The sequence below is a fragment of the Dendrobium catenatum genome, unplaced genomic scaffold (genome assembly GCF_001605985.2).
Source record: "Dendrobium catenatum unplaced genomic scaffold, ASM160598v2 original_scaffold_273153, whole genome shotgun sequence".
Classification (NCBI taxonomy): Eukaryota; Viridiplantae; Streptophyta; class Magnoliopsida; order Asparagales; family Orchidaceae; genus Dendrobium; species Dendrobium catenatum.
This window is the reverse complement of record NW_021591549.1, coordinates 121,974-140,052: the sequence shown is the minus strand read 5'-3', so window position 1 is coordinate 140,052 and position 18,079 is coordinate 121,974. Positions and strand designations below refer to the sequence as shown.

The 18,079-nt window shown below is 35.1% G+C and overlaps 1 protein-coding gene across 3 annotated transcripts in view; it reads right to left on the bottom strand.

Moving 5' to 3' along the window:
* LOC110094821 (vacuolar protein sorting-associated protein 54, chloroplastic) overlaps positions 1–18,079 on the bottom strand; it is a 99,016-nt gene that overhangs the window by 64,981 nt on the left and 15,956 nt on the right. For all 3 annotated transcript variants that reach the window (XM_028692765.1, XM_028692764.1, XM_020820151.2), the window contains exons 4-8: positions 15,261–15,378; positions 11,306–11,380; positions 9,886–10,036; positions 9,683–9,771; positions 8,738–8,988 (exon numbers count right to left, since the gene is read on the bottom strand). In XM_028692765.1, coding sequence (XP_028548598.1) covers positions 8,738–8,988; positions 9,683–9,771; positions 9,886–10,036; positions 11,306–11,380; positions 15,261–15,378 — 684 coding nt within the window. The remainder of the gene's footprint in view (positions 1–8,737; positions 8,989–9,682; positions 9,772–9,885; positions 10,037–11,305; positions 11,381–15,260; positions 15,379–18,079) is intronic.

The following is an 18,079-nucleotide window of genomic DNA, read 5'->3' as shown; positions in this document are numbered from 1 at the left end:
TAACACTATGCAATACTAAAGACGCATGTGCCCCCTCTCCCAAGACTTCTCTAATGTCATATGAAGGGTAAAATGGGTATAAAAGGCCAAAATTTACTTAACGCACTTCGGCGAATTTTAATTCCCAAACCGTGCGAAATTAACTACAAGTTCTAATTCAACAAGAGAAGCTGATTGAAAAGATGGATAGGTTGGAGTTATCAGTGATACTTCCTACATCTGGAAATGTAGGATGGTTGAGTCAATTGACTGTGCAAGCTGATTTGAAAAGTAATATAGCTAAAGCTTTATGAAAAGATCCAGAGATTGTGAAAATTATACAGTTAGTAAAGGTTGGGCATGAAGAGGATTTTATTATTGATGAGGACAATATCCTTTGGTATAAAGGCAAGGTCTGTGTACCAAATGTTGATGATTTGAGGAAGGATGTTCTATTTGAAGCTCATTACTCTGCTTATACTATCCACCCTGGTAGTAATAAGATGTATCAAGACCTTAAGGGTCTATTTTGGTGGCCCGGAATGAAGAGGAGTGTAGCTAATTTTGTTGCTAAATGCACTGCATGTCAGTTGGTAAAGGCTGAACATCAAAGGCTAAGTGGATTACTTCAACCCTTACCGATTCCAGAGTGGAAGTGGGATGATATCGCTATGGATTTCGTGTCAGGTTTACCCCGATCACTACAGGGTCATGATGCTATTTGGGTTGTCATTGATAGGCTTACAAAGTCTGCTCACTTTTTGACTATATGATTGACTGATTCAGTTGAGAAGCTCGTAATGTTGTATGTGGCTGAGATTGTACGATTGCACGACGTGCCTAAGTCCATAGTATCTGACCGATATGGTAGATTTACTTCTAGACTTTGGAGGAAAGTACAAGAGGCTATGGGCACTAAATTGACATTCAGTACAGCCTTCCATCCGCAGACTGATGGACAAACAGAGAGGACTATTCAAACTCTTGAAGACTTATTGAGATTGTGCATTCTTGATTTTGGTGGAGGTTGGGAATCTCATATCCCTTTGATAGAGTTTGCTTACAACAATAATTTCCAAACCAGCTTAGGAATGGCGCCTTATGAAACCCTCTATGGAAGAAAATGCAGAACACCTCTTTGTTTGGCAGAGACAGGTGAGAGGAAGGTCATTGGATCAGATCTTGTTGATGATGCCACAAGCAAAATCAGATTGATCAAGGATAGGTTGCTAGCAGTTCAAGATAGGCAGAAGAAGTATTATGATGTTAAACACCGCTTTGTGGAATTTAGTGTAGGAGACTTTGTTTTTATAAAGATTAGGCCTATGAATGGTGTACTTCGTTTTGGCAAGGTTGGCAAACTTAGCCCCCTGTTTCATTGGTCCTTTTGAGATAGTAGAAAGGATTGGGAAGGTGGCCTACAGATTAGCTTTACCCACTACTTATGCTGTCCATAATATGTTACATGTTTCTTCACTGAGGAAGTATTTATCGGATGATCATTCTAAGATCATATCGGAAGATGTGGACTTACAGCCAGATCTTACATATGTTGAAGAACCGGATCATATTCTGGAGTATAGTGTGAAGCAACTTAGAAGCAGGGAGATACCGTTCGTGAAAGTACTATGGAAGCATGGATTGTAAAAGAATGCCACGTGGGAGAAAGAGTCAGAAATGAGGAAGTGCTATCCTCATCTCTTTGCGTAAGGTATGATTGTTTGTTCTTCCTTTCTTTTAAATTTTGTGGACGAAATTTTTATTAGGAGGGGAGGATTGTAAAACCCGGAATTCGTCATTTGAGTGCGTCGCACGCATATCGATGCACCACAACGAATTTAAGTGAAATTTTGATGTCGTCGAAATTCGACGAAATAAATTTTACTTAATTCGTCACGAAATTTCGATCGAAACAGTATATAGAACTTGTAGTTAATTTCGCACGGTTTGGGAATTAAAACTCGCCGAAGTGCGTTAAGTAAATTTTGGCCTTTCATACCCATTTTACCCTTCATATGACATTAGAGAAGTCTTGGGAGATGGGGCACATGCGACTTTAGTATTACATAGAGTGTTAAAGCCTTAAGTGACCGAATTATTCGGTCCCTTGTTGTGTTTCTTTCAGCCGAACAAGAGAGGGAGGCGACGGGTTGAAGCAGAAAGCGGCGGGAGGAACTCCAAAGCCGGCAGTCGTTGGGTTTTCCGGCGAGATTCCGGCAAGAACCTTTAGGAAAAGCCTAGAGGAAGACTTGGGGGTAAGTTTTTCTTAAAGATATGAAAGTTTTCTTGAGTTTTTTTGCATAGAGAAAATATTAGGGCTTGTGTTTTTTTAGAAATTTCTTTAGGAAACCTTTAGGGTTTGCTTTGATCTAGGTTTTCCTACCCTACATGTCAAATTTTTTTAAATAAAAACACTAAATCCGAAATTTAGGATTTCTCTTTTTGATGAAATGTTTATGGGAATAACTAGAAGAGCTTAAGGGAAAACTTTTAGTATCAAAAATGTAATTTTTCCTTAAGTGATTTTGAGTGGAAAAATTAGAGAAAGTTTAGGGTTTTTTCAAACTTAGCTTTTGTAGGTTGCATGTTCCCTAAAAGTGTTCCTAAGGGCTTAGTGATGCAATCAAAAATTTGGGAGAGGGACCCAAATTTTTTATCACAAAAAACTACTCTTTCTAGGATCTAGAAAATATCAAGAACTCATAAAACTAGACAAATTAAAACAAACATAAACTTTTTATATCATATAAAAGGACTTACAAACTTTTGACATAACATTAAAGATGCTTACAAGACACTTAGAAACACGAACACCCTACAAACGACTTTAACAAGACAAACACCTAAAGTTGCATTTCTTGTTTGAGAAGAAAGATACAGGTGGAATGAAACTTACGGAGAGACGAAAGAGATTAGAAGCCAAGACGAAGGGTGGAGAAGAACTCGCAAGTCTCCCCAAGAGATAGAAGAAGAGAGGTTGGACAAAGCTCGCAAGCTTTTCCAAACAACAAACCCTCAGGTTTCTTTCCAAAAATCACATCATATAACATCCCTAAAACAGCCACAAACATTTTCTATTTATAGACCAAAGAAAGGAATACCAATAGCCACTAAAAGCATTAATTAAAGAAGGTCAAAAGGCTCCTTAAACTGTAGTAGAAATCTGCCCAAAACTGTGTCCAAAAACAGCCCAAAAACTGTTCAAATTCTGCCCCAAAATACAGCCCAAAAACTTGCATGATACCCAAGAGTCACAGCCATTTCAAGGCCACGGAACCAACCAGTAACAGATCAGCCATTTAGAAATCCCAAACGGAACTTTATTACACAAGAAAATCCACGGTTTCAGCACAGGAAACCAAGAGAAAAGCACCGAAACAATAAAGGACCAGCAGGCCCAAGGAATCCAGAAAACGAACAAGCACCCCAAGCAGCCACGGCTGCATAAATTCCAGCCTATTCCTCTCCCAATGCCACAAGACACAGCTCTCCAAACAGCCATAAAAGGAAGATAAAAAAGAATAGGAAAAGGCAAGTTCCACTCACCAAAATCTGCCATAAAGTAGTACTAAAACTTCAGCTTATAATGAGCTCAACTTCACAAGATATTAATGAGCTTGCACTACTTAGATCTCAACCACCAAAGCCCAAACCGAAACAAAACAGCCACTGCACATCTACCTCCACCAAATAGCACAAGGATATGTTGGACCCATAAAACTGATATAGCAGTTTGTCGCCCTCCAGTGAGTACCCCGGGTGGCTACCTGATTCCTTCAGTAACTCAGTCCTGATCTTTCCCAAATTCTCATCTCTAACACTTTCTTCTCTGATGGCCTCCCAATCAAGTATCAAAGGAACGGATAGGTTAGAGTTATAAGTGGTACTTCCTACAACTAGCAATGTATGATGGTTGAGTCATTTGACTGTGCCAGCTGATTTGAAGAGTAGGATAGCTGAAGCTTTATGGAAAGATCTAGATTTTGTGAAGATCATACAATTAGTAAAGGCTGGACATGAGGAGGATTTTATCCTTGATGAGGACAATCTCCTTTGGTATAAAGGCAAGGTCTGTGTACCAAATGTTGATGATTTGAGGAAGGATGTTCTATTTGAAGCTCATTACTCTGCTTATACTATCCACCCTGGTAGTAATAAGATGTATCAAGACCTTAAGGGTCTATTTTGGTGGCCCGGAATGAAGAGGGAGTGTAGCTGATTTTGTTGCTAAGTGCACTGCATGTCAGTTGGTAAAGGCTGAACATCAAAGGCCAAGTAGATTACTTCAACCCTTACCAATTACAGAGTGGAAGTGGGATGATATCGCTACGGATTTCGTGTCAGGTTTACCCCGATCACGACAGGGTCATGATGCTATTTGGGTTGTCATTGATAGGCTTACAAAGTCTGCTCACTTTTTGCCTATCCGATTGACTGATTCAGTTGAGAAGCTCGCAATGTTGTATGTGGCTGAGATTGTACAATTGCACGGCGTGCCTAAGTCCATAGTATCTGACCGAGATGGTAGATTTACTTCTAGAGTTTGGAGGAAAGTACAAGAGGCTATGGGCACTAAATTGACATTCAGTACAGCCTTTCATCCTCTGACTGATGGACAAACAGAGAGGACTATTCAACCTCTTGAAGACTTATTGAGATTGTGTATTCTTAATTTTGGTGGAGGTTGGGAATCTCATATCTCTTCGATAGAGTTTGCTTACAACAATAATTTTCAAGCCAGCATAGGAATGGTGCCTTATGAAGCCCTCTATGGAAGGAAATGCAGAACACCTCTTTGTTGGGTAGAGACAGGTGAGAGGAAGGTCATTGGATCAGATCTTGTTGATGATGCCACAAGCAAAATCAGATTGATCAGGGATAGGTTGCTAGCATTTCAAGATAGGCAGAACAAGTACTATGATACTAAGCACCGCTTTGTGGAATTCAGTGTGGGAGACTTTATTTTTATAAAGATTAGGCCTATGAATGGTGTACTTCGTTTTGGCAAGGTTGGCAAACTTAGCCCCCGCTTCATTGGTCCTTTTGAGATAGTAGAAAGGATTGGGAAGGTGGCCTACAGATTAGCTTTACCCACTACTTATGCTGTCCATAATATGTTCCATGTTTCTTCACTGAGGAAGTATTTATCGGATAATCCTTCTAAGATCATATCGGAAGATGTGGACTTACAGCCAGATCTTACATATGTTGAAGAACCGGATCGTATTCTGGAGTATAGTGTGAAGCAACTTAGAAGCAGGGAGATACCGTTCGTTAAAGTACTATGGAAGCATGGATTGGAAAAGAATGCCACGTGGGAAAAAGAGTCAGAAATGAGGAAGTGCTATCCTCATCTCTTTTGCGTAAGGTATGATTGTTTGTTCTTCCTTTCTTTTAAATTTCGTGGACGAATTTTTTATTAGGAGGGGAGGATTGTAAAACCTGGAATTCGTCATTTGAGTGCGTCGCACGCATATCGATGCACCGCGACAAATTGAAGTGAAATTTCGATGTCGTCGGAATTTGACGAAATAAATTTTATTAAATTCGTCACGAAATTTTGATCGAAACGGTATATAGAACTTGTAGTTAATTTCGCACGGTTTAGGAATTAAAATTCGCCGAAGTGCGTTAAGTAAATTTTGGCCTTTTATACCCATTTTACCCTTCATATGACATTAGAGAAGTACTGCATAGAGTGTTAAAGCCTAGAGGAAGACTTGGGGGTAAGTTTTTCTTAAAGATATGGAAGTTTTCTTGAGTTTTTGCATAGAAAAAATATTAGGGTTTGTGTTTTTTTAGAAATTTCTTTAGGAAACCTTTAGGGTTTGCTTTGATCTAAGTTTTCCTACCCTACATGTTAAATTTTTTTAAATAAAAACACTAAATCCAAAATTTAGGGTTTCTCTTTTTGATGAAATGTTTATGGGAATAACTAGAAGAGCTTAAGGGAAGACTTTTAGTATCAAAAATGTAATTTTTTATTAAGCGAATTTGAATGAAAAAATTAGATAAAGTTTAGGGTTTTTCCAAACTTAGCTTTTGTAGGTTACATGTTCCCTAAATGTGTTCCTAAGGGCTTAGGGAAACCTCTAATTGAGAAATTTGAGAGAAAATTATTTTTCCTAATTTTTTTTTAATATAAATTCGAAAATTTGTTAATATTATTTATCAATTAGATGAATGGGAGATTTTGGCATGCTTAAGGGACGGAATTAGAAAAATGTGAAAGTCAAAATTTTGGGAATTATAGTAAATCCGAAAATAATAATTATTTTTTAAAATAAAATTAAAATGTTAGAGATTTAAATGTAAGTAATAGAAATTGAAAAAAAAAATCCCTTAGGCTGGAATAAGGGAAAGGTGACGACTTGTGCGGGAAATTTTGAAAGCAAGGCATTTTAAGTGTAAGTGACTTTACTTGCTAGGGAAAGTATTCATTTCGTTATATATATATTGCTTTATGTTATTGGTTGCAAAGAAAATAAAAAAATTATTGTTCAAAGTTCTTATATCATATTCATGTTCAATGGTTACTTAGTGGTTTGACTTTGTGTTAAAATTTCTTAGCATATCATATGAAATTATGAGCATGAGCATCTTCTTATCATTTTCATACTTAATCATACTTATGATATATGAATATATGAAATGCATAGCTTGTGATTGTTGATGACGGAGTACCAAGATGTGGCTCTTTGAGCAAAAACGGCCTTTGAGGCAAGATGGAAAGAAAGGAAAAGGATAAGGCCAATAAAGATGTGTACCTGATCAATACAATTCGGTACTCCGGGAAGAATGTATGCAATATGAATAGAAAGATAAACATATGCAATTATATCTTATGTTAAGAAATCATATTTCATGTTATCTCATGTTAGACAAACATAACTCATATCATGTTCAATACATAGTCAAGTTAATACTTGCTTCAAGACATGCCTTAAGACATCTATTAGAACATTTGTAGGTTATTAATCCACAAGTTCTTTTCTTTCAAATGTACATGAACTTTAACTGTAATTGTCAATTACTGAGCATAGCTCACCCCCCTAGTTTTGGGAATTTTTTAGGAGAACCTACTGTTAAGTGATGGCCGAACACCCGAGGTTTACATACAGTCGACGCGTACCGGGTGACAGGTTCTTTTACTGTTTTCATTAGTTGTAGTTCCTTACTTTATTTTTGGATGGTATGCGGAGCATGATTAGATATAAGTTGTCATCTTGTAAATTGTGAACAACCTGAGGAATGGAAATAAAAAGTTTAGAGGCGTTTTTTTTTTTTTTTTCTTGAATGTCTTTAGAATTTATATGAAAGATGAATAGAGTTTGATCTAAATGTCTGATTTCGTTCCCACCTCGTATATACGAGCTAACCGGGCCGGATCGTGACACTCCTTGGATATGAAACTTGCATTTTTGATCAGTTTTCTTCCGAAAACGTTGGTGATTCTCTTCTTGCCTCAATTAGACTTGTAGAATAACTTAATCCATCGTCCAAGTTCTATCATCTTTTCAAAAAAGTTTCTCATGTAATAAGCTGATGGCAACTTGTAAATTTCTTGAGAGCTGATTTTGCAATCCAAATGCAGCCCTTGACATTACAGGTTGAGTTTGAGTTGAAGTTCATACGAATTTCTTCAGAGCTGATTTTCCTTATTTGAACCCAGACCACATCATCTTAATCAAAACAAACCTACATCAACTAAAGCTAAAACAACTCCTAACACTTCAAAAAAAACACTAAAGTTTAACAAAACATAGAAAAAGAGAATCTAAAAGCCTAAAGAGATTATTTAAAGGAGGAATAAGTAAACACAGTATAAAATAACTAAGAAAGCTCTTCTAAATTAAAATAAAAGATTTATTCCTACGCTTCCTGATGTTCTTGAAAGCTTTTTTGCTCGCAACTTGCTTTCTGTCATTCTAGAGATTTTTTGCTACATCACAAACCTTAGAAATTTAGCTTAATCCTGCTAGAATCAGCACGGTTTTGTTTGCTTCCACCACATCTCCTGTAAGAGCAAAACCTCCAGGCAGTTATAATATCATCAACCACGAAAAAATTAAACTAGACTAATTTATGAGATGGCTTCTGAACAGCTTAAGCATAAGGAGGAGACATTGGATGGACACAAGTGCCCGGGTATCAGCTGTATAGAACAGATCTAGGAACAATGTAATCTTCAAAATCGAAGTTCTTCGCCAGTAAAGTTAAAAAAAAAAAATTAATCAAGAAACAATTCTAAGAAGTTAATTAGCCAATCCCAATTCATAGGTTCAGTTTATGAGCAAATGAAGGTGAAATGCATAATATCTTAATGTGGATTGCATCCTTATGCTTATTAATCAAATTTTAATCTCATAAATAAATAATAAAACTGCGTAACAAATTTGAGAGTAACTGAAGTAACTCGATTTAGGGTTTCTTTTAAGGAATACCCAATAATAAAAGTTTAGTGCATATATGAATATCTCAGTTGAAGCATATCACTCATCAATAAACAAAGCCTTTAAAAGTTGAGCTTTCATAAAAATTATCAGCGAAAAAAAAAATTCAGGATTTTGCCCATCATTTTACATGCAAAACACTAAGAAAGGCTGTCATGTTCAGCATTGATGCATACAGATTGTTGAAGAATAGTGAAATTTTCAAAAGCAAATCTTATTGATGCTAAATAAGTTCAAAACATAGCACTGTGCAGTTACCAAATAGTAGCTTCTATCGACCATACAGTGTAAATACAAGGGCTCACCGAAAGTTCTTTGAGGTGACAGGGCTGGATGTATCATTTAGTTTTGCTTGGAACAAGAGATTTCTTTGTGCATTCTTTGGAAGAAAATGCAGAAAATGTGAAAGAGACTGATTCTCATTTTCAGTGGCAACATCAACAGCGGATGAACCATGGGTGACCATTGCCATCGCAGAATCACTATCATAACTTTCAAGATTGTCCATCATAAACTCGATAACATTTTTAACTTCTGCAGCTCGCATTAAATGTGCCTGTATTCACTAACAATGATAAATGACATTACAGCTATTAAATAGATGAAAGAGAAATAATGAAATCAAATGTTCACGATGGAACATTTAGAAAATTAGGAACTAGCTTAACAAATTTGATTTATCAAAGCCTTATAAATCCATAGCACACGGATAAATAAATAGTATAGAAGAAGCATGACCAAGTAGAAGACCAAACAAAAAAAAGGTGAAACGTACCTACCAAAAAGAAAATGTATTATGTAGGTATTTACATGGCATGTTATTAAGATGACCAAAAAGACGACATTGTTAGGAATAGCCAAAATTACCAATCATTATTAAGATCAATGGACACAGTCCATCCTTCCAAACAATTGAAAAACAATGTCAAACCCTTAAAAAAAGAAATACAAAAAACGGCACTAAAAAAAACCTAGTTCAAACAAGTTGAACTGATCCTGGAATAAAAAAGAGATTAAGAAACATTAAACAACATCATACATGTAAAGAGATGCCATAAAAAAGAAATGTGCAGAGCTTATGCTCTTATTACAGCAGCACAAGTTAAATGGCACACGTGCAAAATTCTTTTAAAATTGCTACTCATAATTAGTTTGCAAGTTTCGTTGCAGTAATGTGCTCCTGATAGCAAAAAATAAAAAAGAAATTGAGAGGCAGATGGTGGAAAGATAACAGACAATAAGTCTCTTACCTGGACAACCTTGAAAATAGCAATTAAAAGTTGAACAAAGCTTTCAGATGAAAGGCTTCTAAGTTTGCTAGCAAGAGATAAACCTCCACCTACACAATTATTGGAAGGGCAAAATATGGGGACACAGAACAGATAACAAATTTAGCAGAGAGCTAGCCATTCAATAAAGAGAAAAACTATTGAATATAGCAAAAAAAACATACTATCTGAGTCCGTTGTTCGTTCACCAGGTACCATATCAGGATCCCGAGATAACAAAAGAGGAAGCAGCTGTGCAACAGTACTTTTGATTGCAGCCTTCATTTCAGTAATAAGAGTGTCTCGGTAGATCCTCAAAACAGCGGGAAGCTTGGCCTGCAAATGAACATGTGAATATGATACGACAAAATTAAAGTGATAGAATTTAACATGCCTCAAATAAAGCACCAAGAATGGCAACAGAAGTGAATTTCTATAGCAATGACTAAAAATACATGCAGTGAATAAACATTCTTCAATGGAGAACCAAATTACAAACCAAGTTACTTATGAATTTCTGAGCCAAGGAAAAGCATAAAAGATGGTTTTCATCTCTGATATCGCAGCTTTGATGTGTCTTTCATAATTAGGTGCAATTTACAAAGAGAATGATCAAAATGATCTTTCAACTCTTTGTGAGGACCAAAATAGTCTCCAACTCTTTTGAGTGACCAATTTGGTCCCTCAACTCTTTAAAAGAAGACTTTTTGATCCTAACATCCAATGTTGGAGTTAAATGGTGCTAAATATAATGTTATTTTGATCATTTTTTAATTAAACATTTACAACAACAACAACAACAACATCAAGCCTTTGTCCCACTACGTGGGGTCAACTAAACATTTATTAAATGTAATTTCAATAATTATAATTTTTCTAAAAAAATTTATTAAACATTTCTTTAATTAAAAATTGATAATAATTTTAGTTTTAATTTCAAATTTTATAATCATATTTTATAAACTATGATATTTATTGATTTAAAGAAATCAAATGCAAATAGATATTATTTTCAACTTAATCATACATATTCTTACCAATCATATTTTATAAAATATGACTAAATTTTTTGAAATAAAAACTAAAATTATTATTAGTTCTAATTAAAGAAACATTTAATAAAATTCATTTGAAAAATTATAATTACTTGATAATTACATTTAATAAATATTTAATTAAAAAATAATTAAAATACCCTTACATTTAACACCATTAACTATAACATTAGATGTTATGACCAAAAATGTCCCATTTATAAAGTTGAGGGTCAAAAGAGTTGGGAACCATTTTGATCCCTCAAAAAGAGTTGAAGAATCATTTTGATCCTTTTCTCAATTTACAAAAATGACTTATAAAATATTAAACCAAACTAAAATAATTTATCTGATTATCATTAGATGGTCTCCCCAGCTTAGAAAATTAATATATCCAAAACAAATGCCAAGTTAGCAACAATCATATGTGCATCCATATAAGGGTCTTAAATTGGTTTCCTTGAACACATCTGGCAGATGGATATATACAATTTATGATTGAAGTGAATCCAGCAATGGTATTTTCAGTTGGAGGAGCACAATTGAAAAAGTGATAGAAATGGAACTGAACTGTTCGAAGTAGTCCAAAAATTAGAGGAAGAAGATGATCACGGAGAACCAAGCGTTCATCATCATTACTTTTTACCTGCAGATAAGTATGATAATTAATCGTTAAACAAATACAAAAGAATAAACTACATACGCGCAATAAAAACAATTCAGTAATACTTTGGAACAAATTCTAATTTCAAAGGACTGGGCAAGATGAATGTTAAAACCACAGGAAAAATGATAGAGAAGCTCATTGAAGATTGAAAAAAATAAAAGGAAATGTGTCAGATATTTGAAACCGTGAGTACCACGACGCAATGCAGGAATTGAAAGATGGACTTCATTTTTCTTAAACAAAAACAAAAGTATGGCACAATAGTATGATAGTTTCCAAAGACATGCAGACAACCATGCACAAGCAACACATGCTAAGTGCATTGTAAATCATGTAAATGCGATAATGAAAATCATTTAAGTCCACCATACACATACATCGAAAAGCGTTTAAGTGCATCATGCAAGTGTATAGCGTGTAAGTGCATTGTGTTAATGCACCAAAAAGCATTAGTGTCATTCAAGAGATAAATCAAATTGCTCAAAGTCAAAACACATGTATGTACTATGATAAATGTGCTAGTATCTAAATATAGATTTTAGAATGATGTTCGCGCTAACAATCAAGGCAAACTCAACTTCGCCTCACTCAGAAAAAGTATGAAATCAATTTGAAATTTCTCAAACTCTTTTCGAATATCAAATCCACCAACATGCATACAATCACCTCAACTCAACTCCAATTGTCTCGAGGAGCATCCAACTATCTTGCGAAGCATGTAACAATCTTGAGAAACTTATAACTACTCTTAAAAACATACAACCTCTCCAATAAGCATACAATACAAAAGAATCACCATAAATTTTAAAAGTATCATGTATATGCCATTTATAAGCATAACAAATTACCAAAAGTCAAATATTTGCATGTGCTCTGATAAATACACTAAACACTTAAATACAAAGTCTAAGAATGCTATATAAATTGTAAGTAATAATGAACTTATATTTAACTTCTTCAAGAATGCAACTATTTAGTAAGCTTTGTAATTATTTAAAAAAAAATCAAATTCATCAATCTAAACTTGCTCGCCAACAGGCCACCTTATCTAGATTCTAACTCTCATATTTAAAATCTAATCCTCCTCACCATGGAGACTTCAATCAATCAAATTGGTCTCAAAAAGTGATTTTGACTAAGAACTAAATGTTCGACCATGGAACTCACTAAAAGATGTTTTATGTTGTGTTTGCATAAGGCCTTCATCCCTTTTAATAATGAAAATTCATTTCTAAATGCAAGCTCTCAGACTCAATCGTCTTTAAGAAAACGAGGAAAATATTTAAGGTCCAATATAATTAAATGTAATCATTCAAAAACACCAATCATGGCGTTATTAGCTGAGAAAATCAATTAGAGGAGAATATTATTCTCAAAATGCTTCCAAATCCAAACACAAATCATTCCAAACTTTGATCTCAAAAACAAAAAATATAAAATCTAAGAAAAATTATAAATCGCTAAAACATTCAAGTAAAATATACCATTTAAAGCTAAAAGCCAACAACCATCCAACCTCTACAACCAATTTGTAGATGAAGATAATTTTGAAATTAACCTCAACTCATAAAAAACTAGTGTCATATCAAATGTATCACTATCTTCACTCTCAAATAATCTTTTCCTAATGAGAATGTTGCACATGTCATCTAATAGGGTGCTTTTGCCACCAAATGCACCACTAAATGATGGTTATGATTGAAGCCATCTTACCAGTTAATTTTACAGCAAAATAATATCATTAAATTATGATCACAACAAGAACATATTTTTTTTCCTAATAGCTCCAGCCCCCATGAGTTCCGAATCAAATGGTGCACTTGATGGGATATAAAGCTCTCTATTACCTAAGGTTGACTTAAATTATCTCCTTAAACTAACAGCCACTCCATGTCTAAAAATATCCTTAGACAACACAACTCATGGATGCTAACAAAAATCCTTCGATCAAGTTGGGTTAACAACCATCACTTACTAGGTAGACTAAAGTCCATGATAACGCTGGACCATACAACAATGAGATTTTGATTGGATTCATCATCATTCCTCTCACCATCCACTTTAAACAAACAATTATAAATTTCTCTCAATTTGAAAGCCCAAATTACTACTACTATATCCTAAAACACTTACTACTTATCAATTAATCTTAATCAAAATTCTCCTTCATCATCGGGTGAATTAATTAATTATAGGGGCGTGCACCTATTAGAAACTAAGAATCAAATCATAAAGTCCCCATAAAATGAGGGTGAAATATCTGGACAATGTCTTATCCATAATTTATTATGCTTTTTAAAAAATTTGACCCAAAATAAAAGCTCTCTCAGAATAATCAAGCTAAACGTTTTGGAGCCTGCACTCTTTAGATAGAATTAGTTTTGAATGTTTAGATAGAATTTGACTTGCTCTCAAGATAAGAGTCGATTGATTCAAATTTTAGCCTTAACCATATATTCCTTTATCTATAAATAGGACTCATTACTTAACATTGATGAATGAAATTTGATTATTTGCAAGGCCAATCGAGTGCTACATAGATCCAAATTGTGTATGTTTATCACTCCAAGTTGTGTGTGTGAAATTTCTCCTCTCCATCTCTCCATCTACTTGACAAAATTGACCCCCAAAGGCATCAAAATTACCTTTTAAAGCTTTCCAGGAACATAGTAAAAATAGTGAATAAATACTAAAATGACCATTTATACATTAAATTTCAAACAAATTGCACCATTTCTACCACCACATCCTTTATAGGCCGGGAACTCTTCAGTCTATTACGATAATCTTCTCCACGATAGGCAGTAGATCTTGGACATAAAGGTTCCATTTGCACAACTTATTCATAGTCATGCTTTTTAGACAGATATCACAATTCTATTTAGCTAGAAGTTTTTCGCTGCTTTTTAAGAAATTTGCATGGTGAGAAGCAAAATTTTATAACTAGAAAAATTAGCATATTGAGGAGCAATTTTTAATAACTAGATCTGCTAAAGTGAAGTAGCAGTAGAAAAACATAGTCTAACTTACTCATAAGAAAAAAAAATATCATAATACCAACAACAACTTTCAAAAAATACTTTCCAACATCTTAACGGACCAAAAATGGAGAATAAGAAAGAGTGACATAACTTCTCTCTTGATGAATAGTATTTTAAAAACTTTCATTAAACTTCAAACTTTCATAAAACTATTATTATTCTTCAAAATGTTTGGCCATCCTCTATTTAGAACAGCTGCAGTTCTAAAAGATAAAAAGGTCAAACGTGGAATGGCAAAAAAAAAAAAGTGCAGTCAAACAACCGTGCTAAAAGAATCCTTACACCAGGTTTTCTCGAAAAAAAAATAAAAAATAGCAGGCCAAGCAAACTACTCAACCACCACAGCATTTTTATAGCACTTCTGGTACCCGCAAAGCTGGTCCCCTAAATACATATTCTGATTTACAGAAATGTATAATGAAGAAAAAGAGCAGTAACTGCAGTGCTTTAAATAAATGCAAAAAAAATATTTGTCTTACATATTTGGTTTCACGCCAATGCATAGAAATTTTTTGGTCATTAGCACAAATTAGAAACATTTCCAGATAAGCAAGTATTAAGACGAAAACATATTCACATTCTAAAATTTCAGAAGGAAGAATATGGGTTGTTTTTTTAAGGAAGGTGTAGATGCATATAAATACAGGATCGTGTACACATGCCACATGGAAACACATATAGTAGCACACAGGACAACAGTTGAGCATGCACGCTCAAGTAAAACTGCACATGGTTGGAGATAAAAATATAACGCACAGAAATGGTTTTAGACCAGATAAAAAAAGAAAGTGATGGCTTAGAACAATATAACTGCCTACCTCGTCTTCTAAACCATTCATGATGCCAGATGAAGTTGCTTTTATTTTTGACAATATAAAAGAATCTACAGCTTTGACATCATGTATTGCTGCTCGAACAAAATCTGCTGAAAGAATGCTACAAGAATAAATATGAGAAGTTAAAATACATTCAATATTTCATAAGACATCAGAAAAATACTACAATGTGCTTTATTTAACAGAGCCAAACAACATGCTAGTGAAGAGCAATGCAAGGACATCAAATTTTATCAAAGCTGAATGAATAAAAAACAAGGCAGGAATAATTTTTTATAATTCTATGGATTTTACATAAAAAGCACCCAAAGCATTTTGAAAAAGGAAACATAAATGACAACAGAATGAATGAAAAGTGGGTCTGTTAAGACAAACAACTTGCAGCAATTGCGAAAGAAAAAGGGGAAACAAAGAACCCAACATAAGTATATAAATTACATCTCCCTTCGCCTACACTTGTTCTACAGAAGATCTTAAGCATTAACGGTTTAACCTATATCCTACATCTTCTTCAGTATCAGAAAGTATATAACCCCTTTACAGGTTTTTGTTCTCATTTATATCTGATCGCATACCATTCACATATAATCTTAAGTTTCTATTTCACTCCGAAAGCCGAAGAAAATAGAGATTGACATACACCAACGTTAAGATATACAGTATTTACTCAACATCCTTCATCAATTTAAAAATGAAACCTATAAATACGCAGTACATTCAAGCTGCAAAGAACTCCTATATCAATGACAACTAAAGGCTTCAACGAGAAGCACCACCATTATCATAATTATGTCATCTAGATTCATAATCAATCAATCACCTTTCGAAAAGGATTACTCCAAGTATTATGCGGGCCATAATTAAATAAGCTAACATATTTTCCACAAAGTGGCATGACTGTCCAATGTCCAGTGCTAGCACAAATTGAGCATGACGCCATAGAGAATAGATGCATGTAAATTATTTTAATAAAATGTTAATTTGATAAAAACAAATTGATAGAAATTTAAGAATAGATTGGTAGAGGTGGAAAATACAGGACAATACGGGACGTCATATAGAATAGATGATTCGAACCCATTAGCATAGAGGAGAATTTGGTTTCTGGTGGAAAATACGCGACAATTTGGAATCAGAGTTTGGTTATTTATTTAAGTTAAGGCAAGTTTCATCACACTGCGCCAATTAAACTAAAACCCTACAAAGAGGACTGCAGGGAAAGTATTGACCTAAAAATTTTTCTTCAAGAAAATAAGAGGGCTTGGCCCAGCTCAACATTCTTAGCAATTGAATTGCATGTACAAAAGCCATTAAGGGAGAATTTGATGTGAAACCACATGCAAAAGGAGTTTGATAAGAAATTTAAGAATAATTGACAATGTAATCTCAATTAATAACTCATTGAAATAACAAGCCAATTCATTAAAGAATCTTAGTTTTCCACTTGCTTAGGCGAATGAGCACATGTAGATTAACCAAACCTAGTAAATAAGAAAAAATAGTAGCAATACTAAGAGCTATTAACCAACAATCCACAATTTAATAATGAGAGCTTTCACCTTTGGAGCCCACATGCTCAAATAGTCTAGGCTTTAGCGGCAGAAGAGTCTCCACATTAGAATCGAGGTCACTCCGAGGAAGAAGAAACCTAAGATCGTCGTTCTTGGAAAGAGGGCCGGCGTGGTGGAGAAAGATGGTCATCCAATGATGATCCAGTGTCCCTTTGATCTTTGCTCGTCGATCACGTCAACTAAGGCGTATTGGATACGGTCGATGTAGTCTTCAACGGTGACGTCGAAATCAAAGCCCACGTCAAAGAACGGCGATTGGTGGATGTCGACTTGATCTCGATCGTCATACACAAATCCAAAGTTCCATTCGGGTTCCGCCATGCATCCTTGTCGGGAGATGAAGGAGCACCGTTGGAAACAAGGGGAAGAGGAAGAAATAAGTAGTGGTGAGAGAGAGCACTTGTAGACGGCAAATAAAGAAGGGGAAGACGAGAGGGGCGGCGGGATCTCCAAGGGGAAAAGGGAGGGGGCCGACGGGTTCAAGGGTGAGAGGGTTAGGGTTAGGGGAAATTAGGTTTGGGTGGATGGCTTTAGAGATTTAATCAAAATCTGAGTTTAATTTCAGATTTGATTAAGTTTGGAGGGAAAATCGATTTTAATTTTAAATTTCAAGTCAAGCAATTAAGGCATTTAATGGGGTTAATGAGGGGAAGCCAAGGAGGGGGGCCGGCGGCTTATAGAGAGAGGGAGGGGGTTTAAAACTTAAAACTGAAATTTAATTTCAATTTTAAGTAAATTGGGAGGGAAAAAACTTTGAAATCAAATTCTAATTTCAAATCGGATAGGCATTAAACAAACAATTAATGGGGAGAATCCCTCAAGGGGGGCCGGCGGCATGTTGAGAGGGGGAGAGGGGATTGGTGGGAAGAGGGTTTCCAATTTGGAGCGATGATGTGGAAATATGTTTAAAGACACCAATTTAAATTAAATTGAAATTGGAATTCATCATGAAAACTTTCCTAAATTGGAAATCCAAATTAGGAAAAAATTTGAAATTTGAAATTCAAATTTCAAATTTGAAACTTGCGGAAGGAGAGATTGGACGGGTGGGGAAAGTCGCCGGCAAGGTGGCCGACCGGGGCCGTGGGAGTGGCCGGTGGCGGGCTTCCAAGGGGGCGGCGGCAACAAGGGTTTTGGAAGGGATTTTCTTGTGGTGGAGGGGAAGAAGATGGAAGAAAACATGAACGAGAAGATAAAATAACTTAACCACAAGCCGCGGACTCTTCCAAC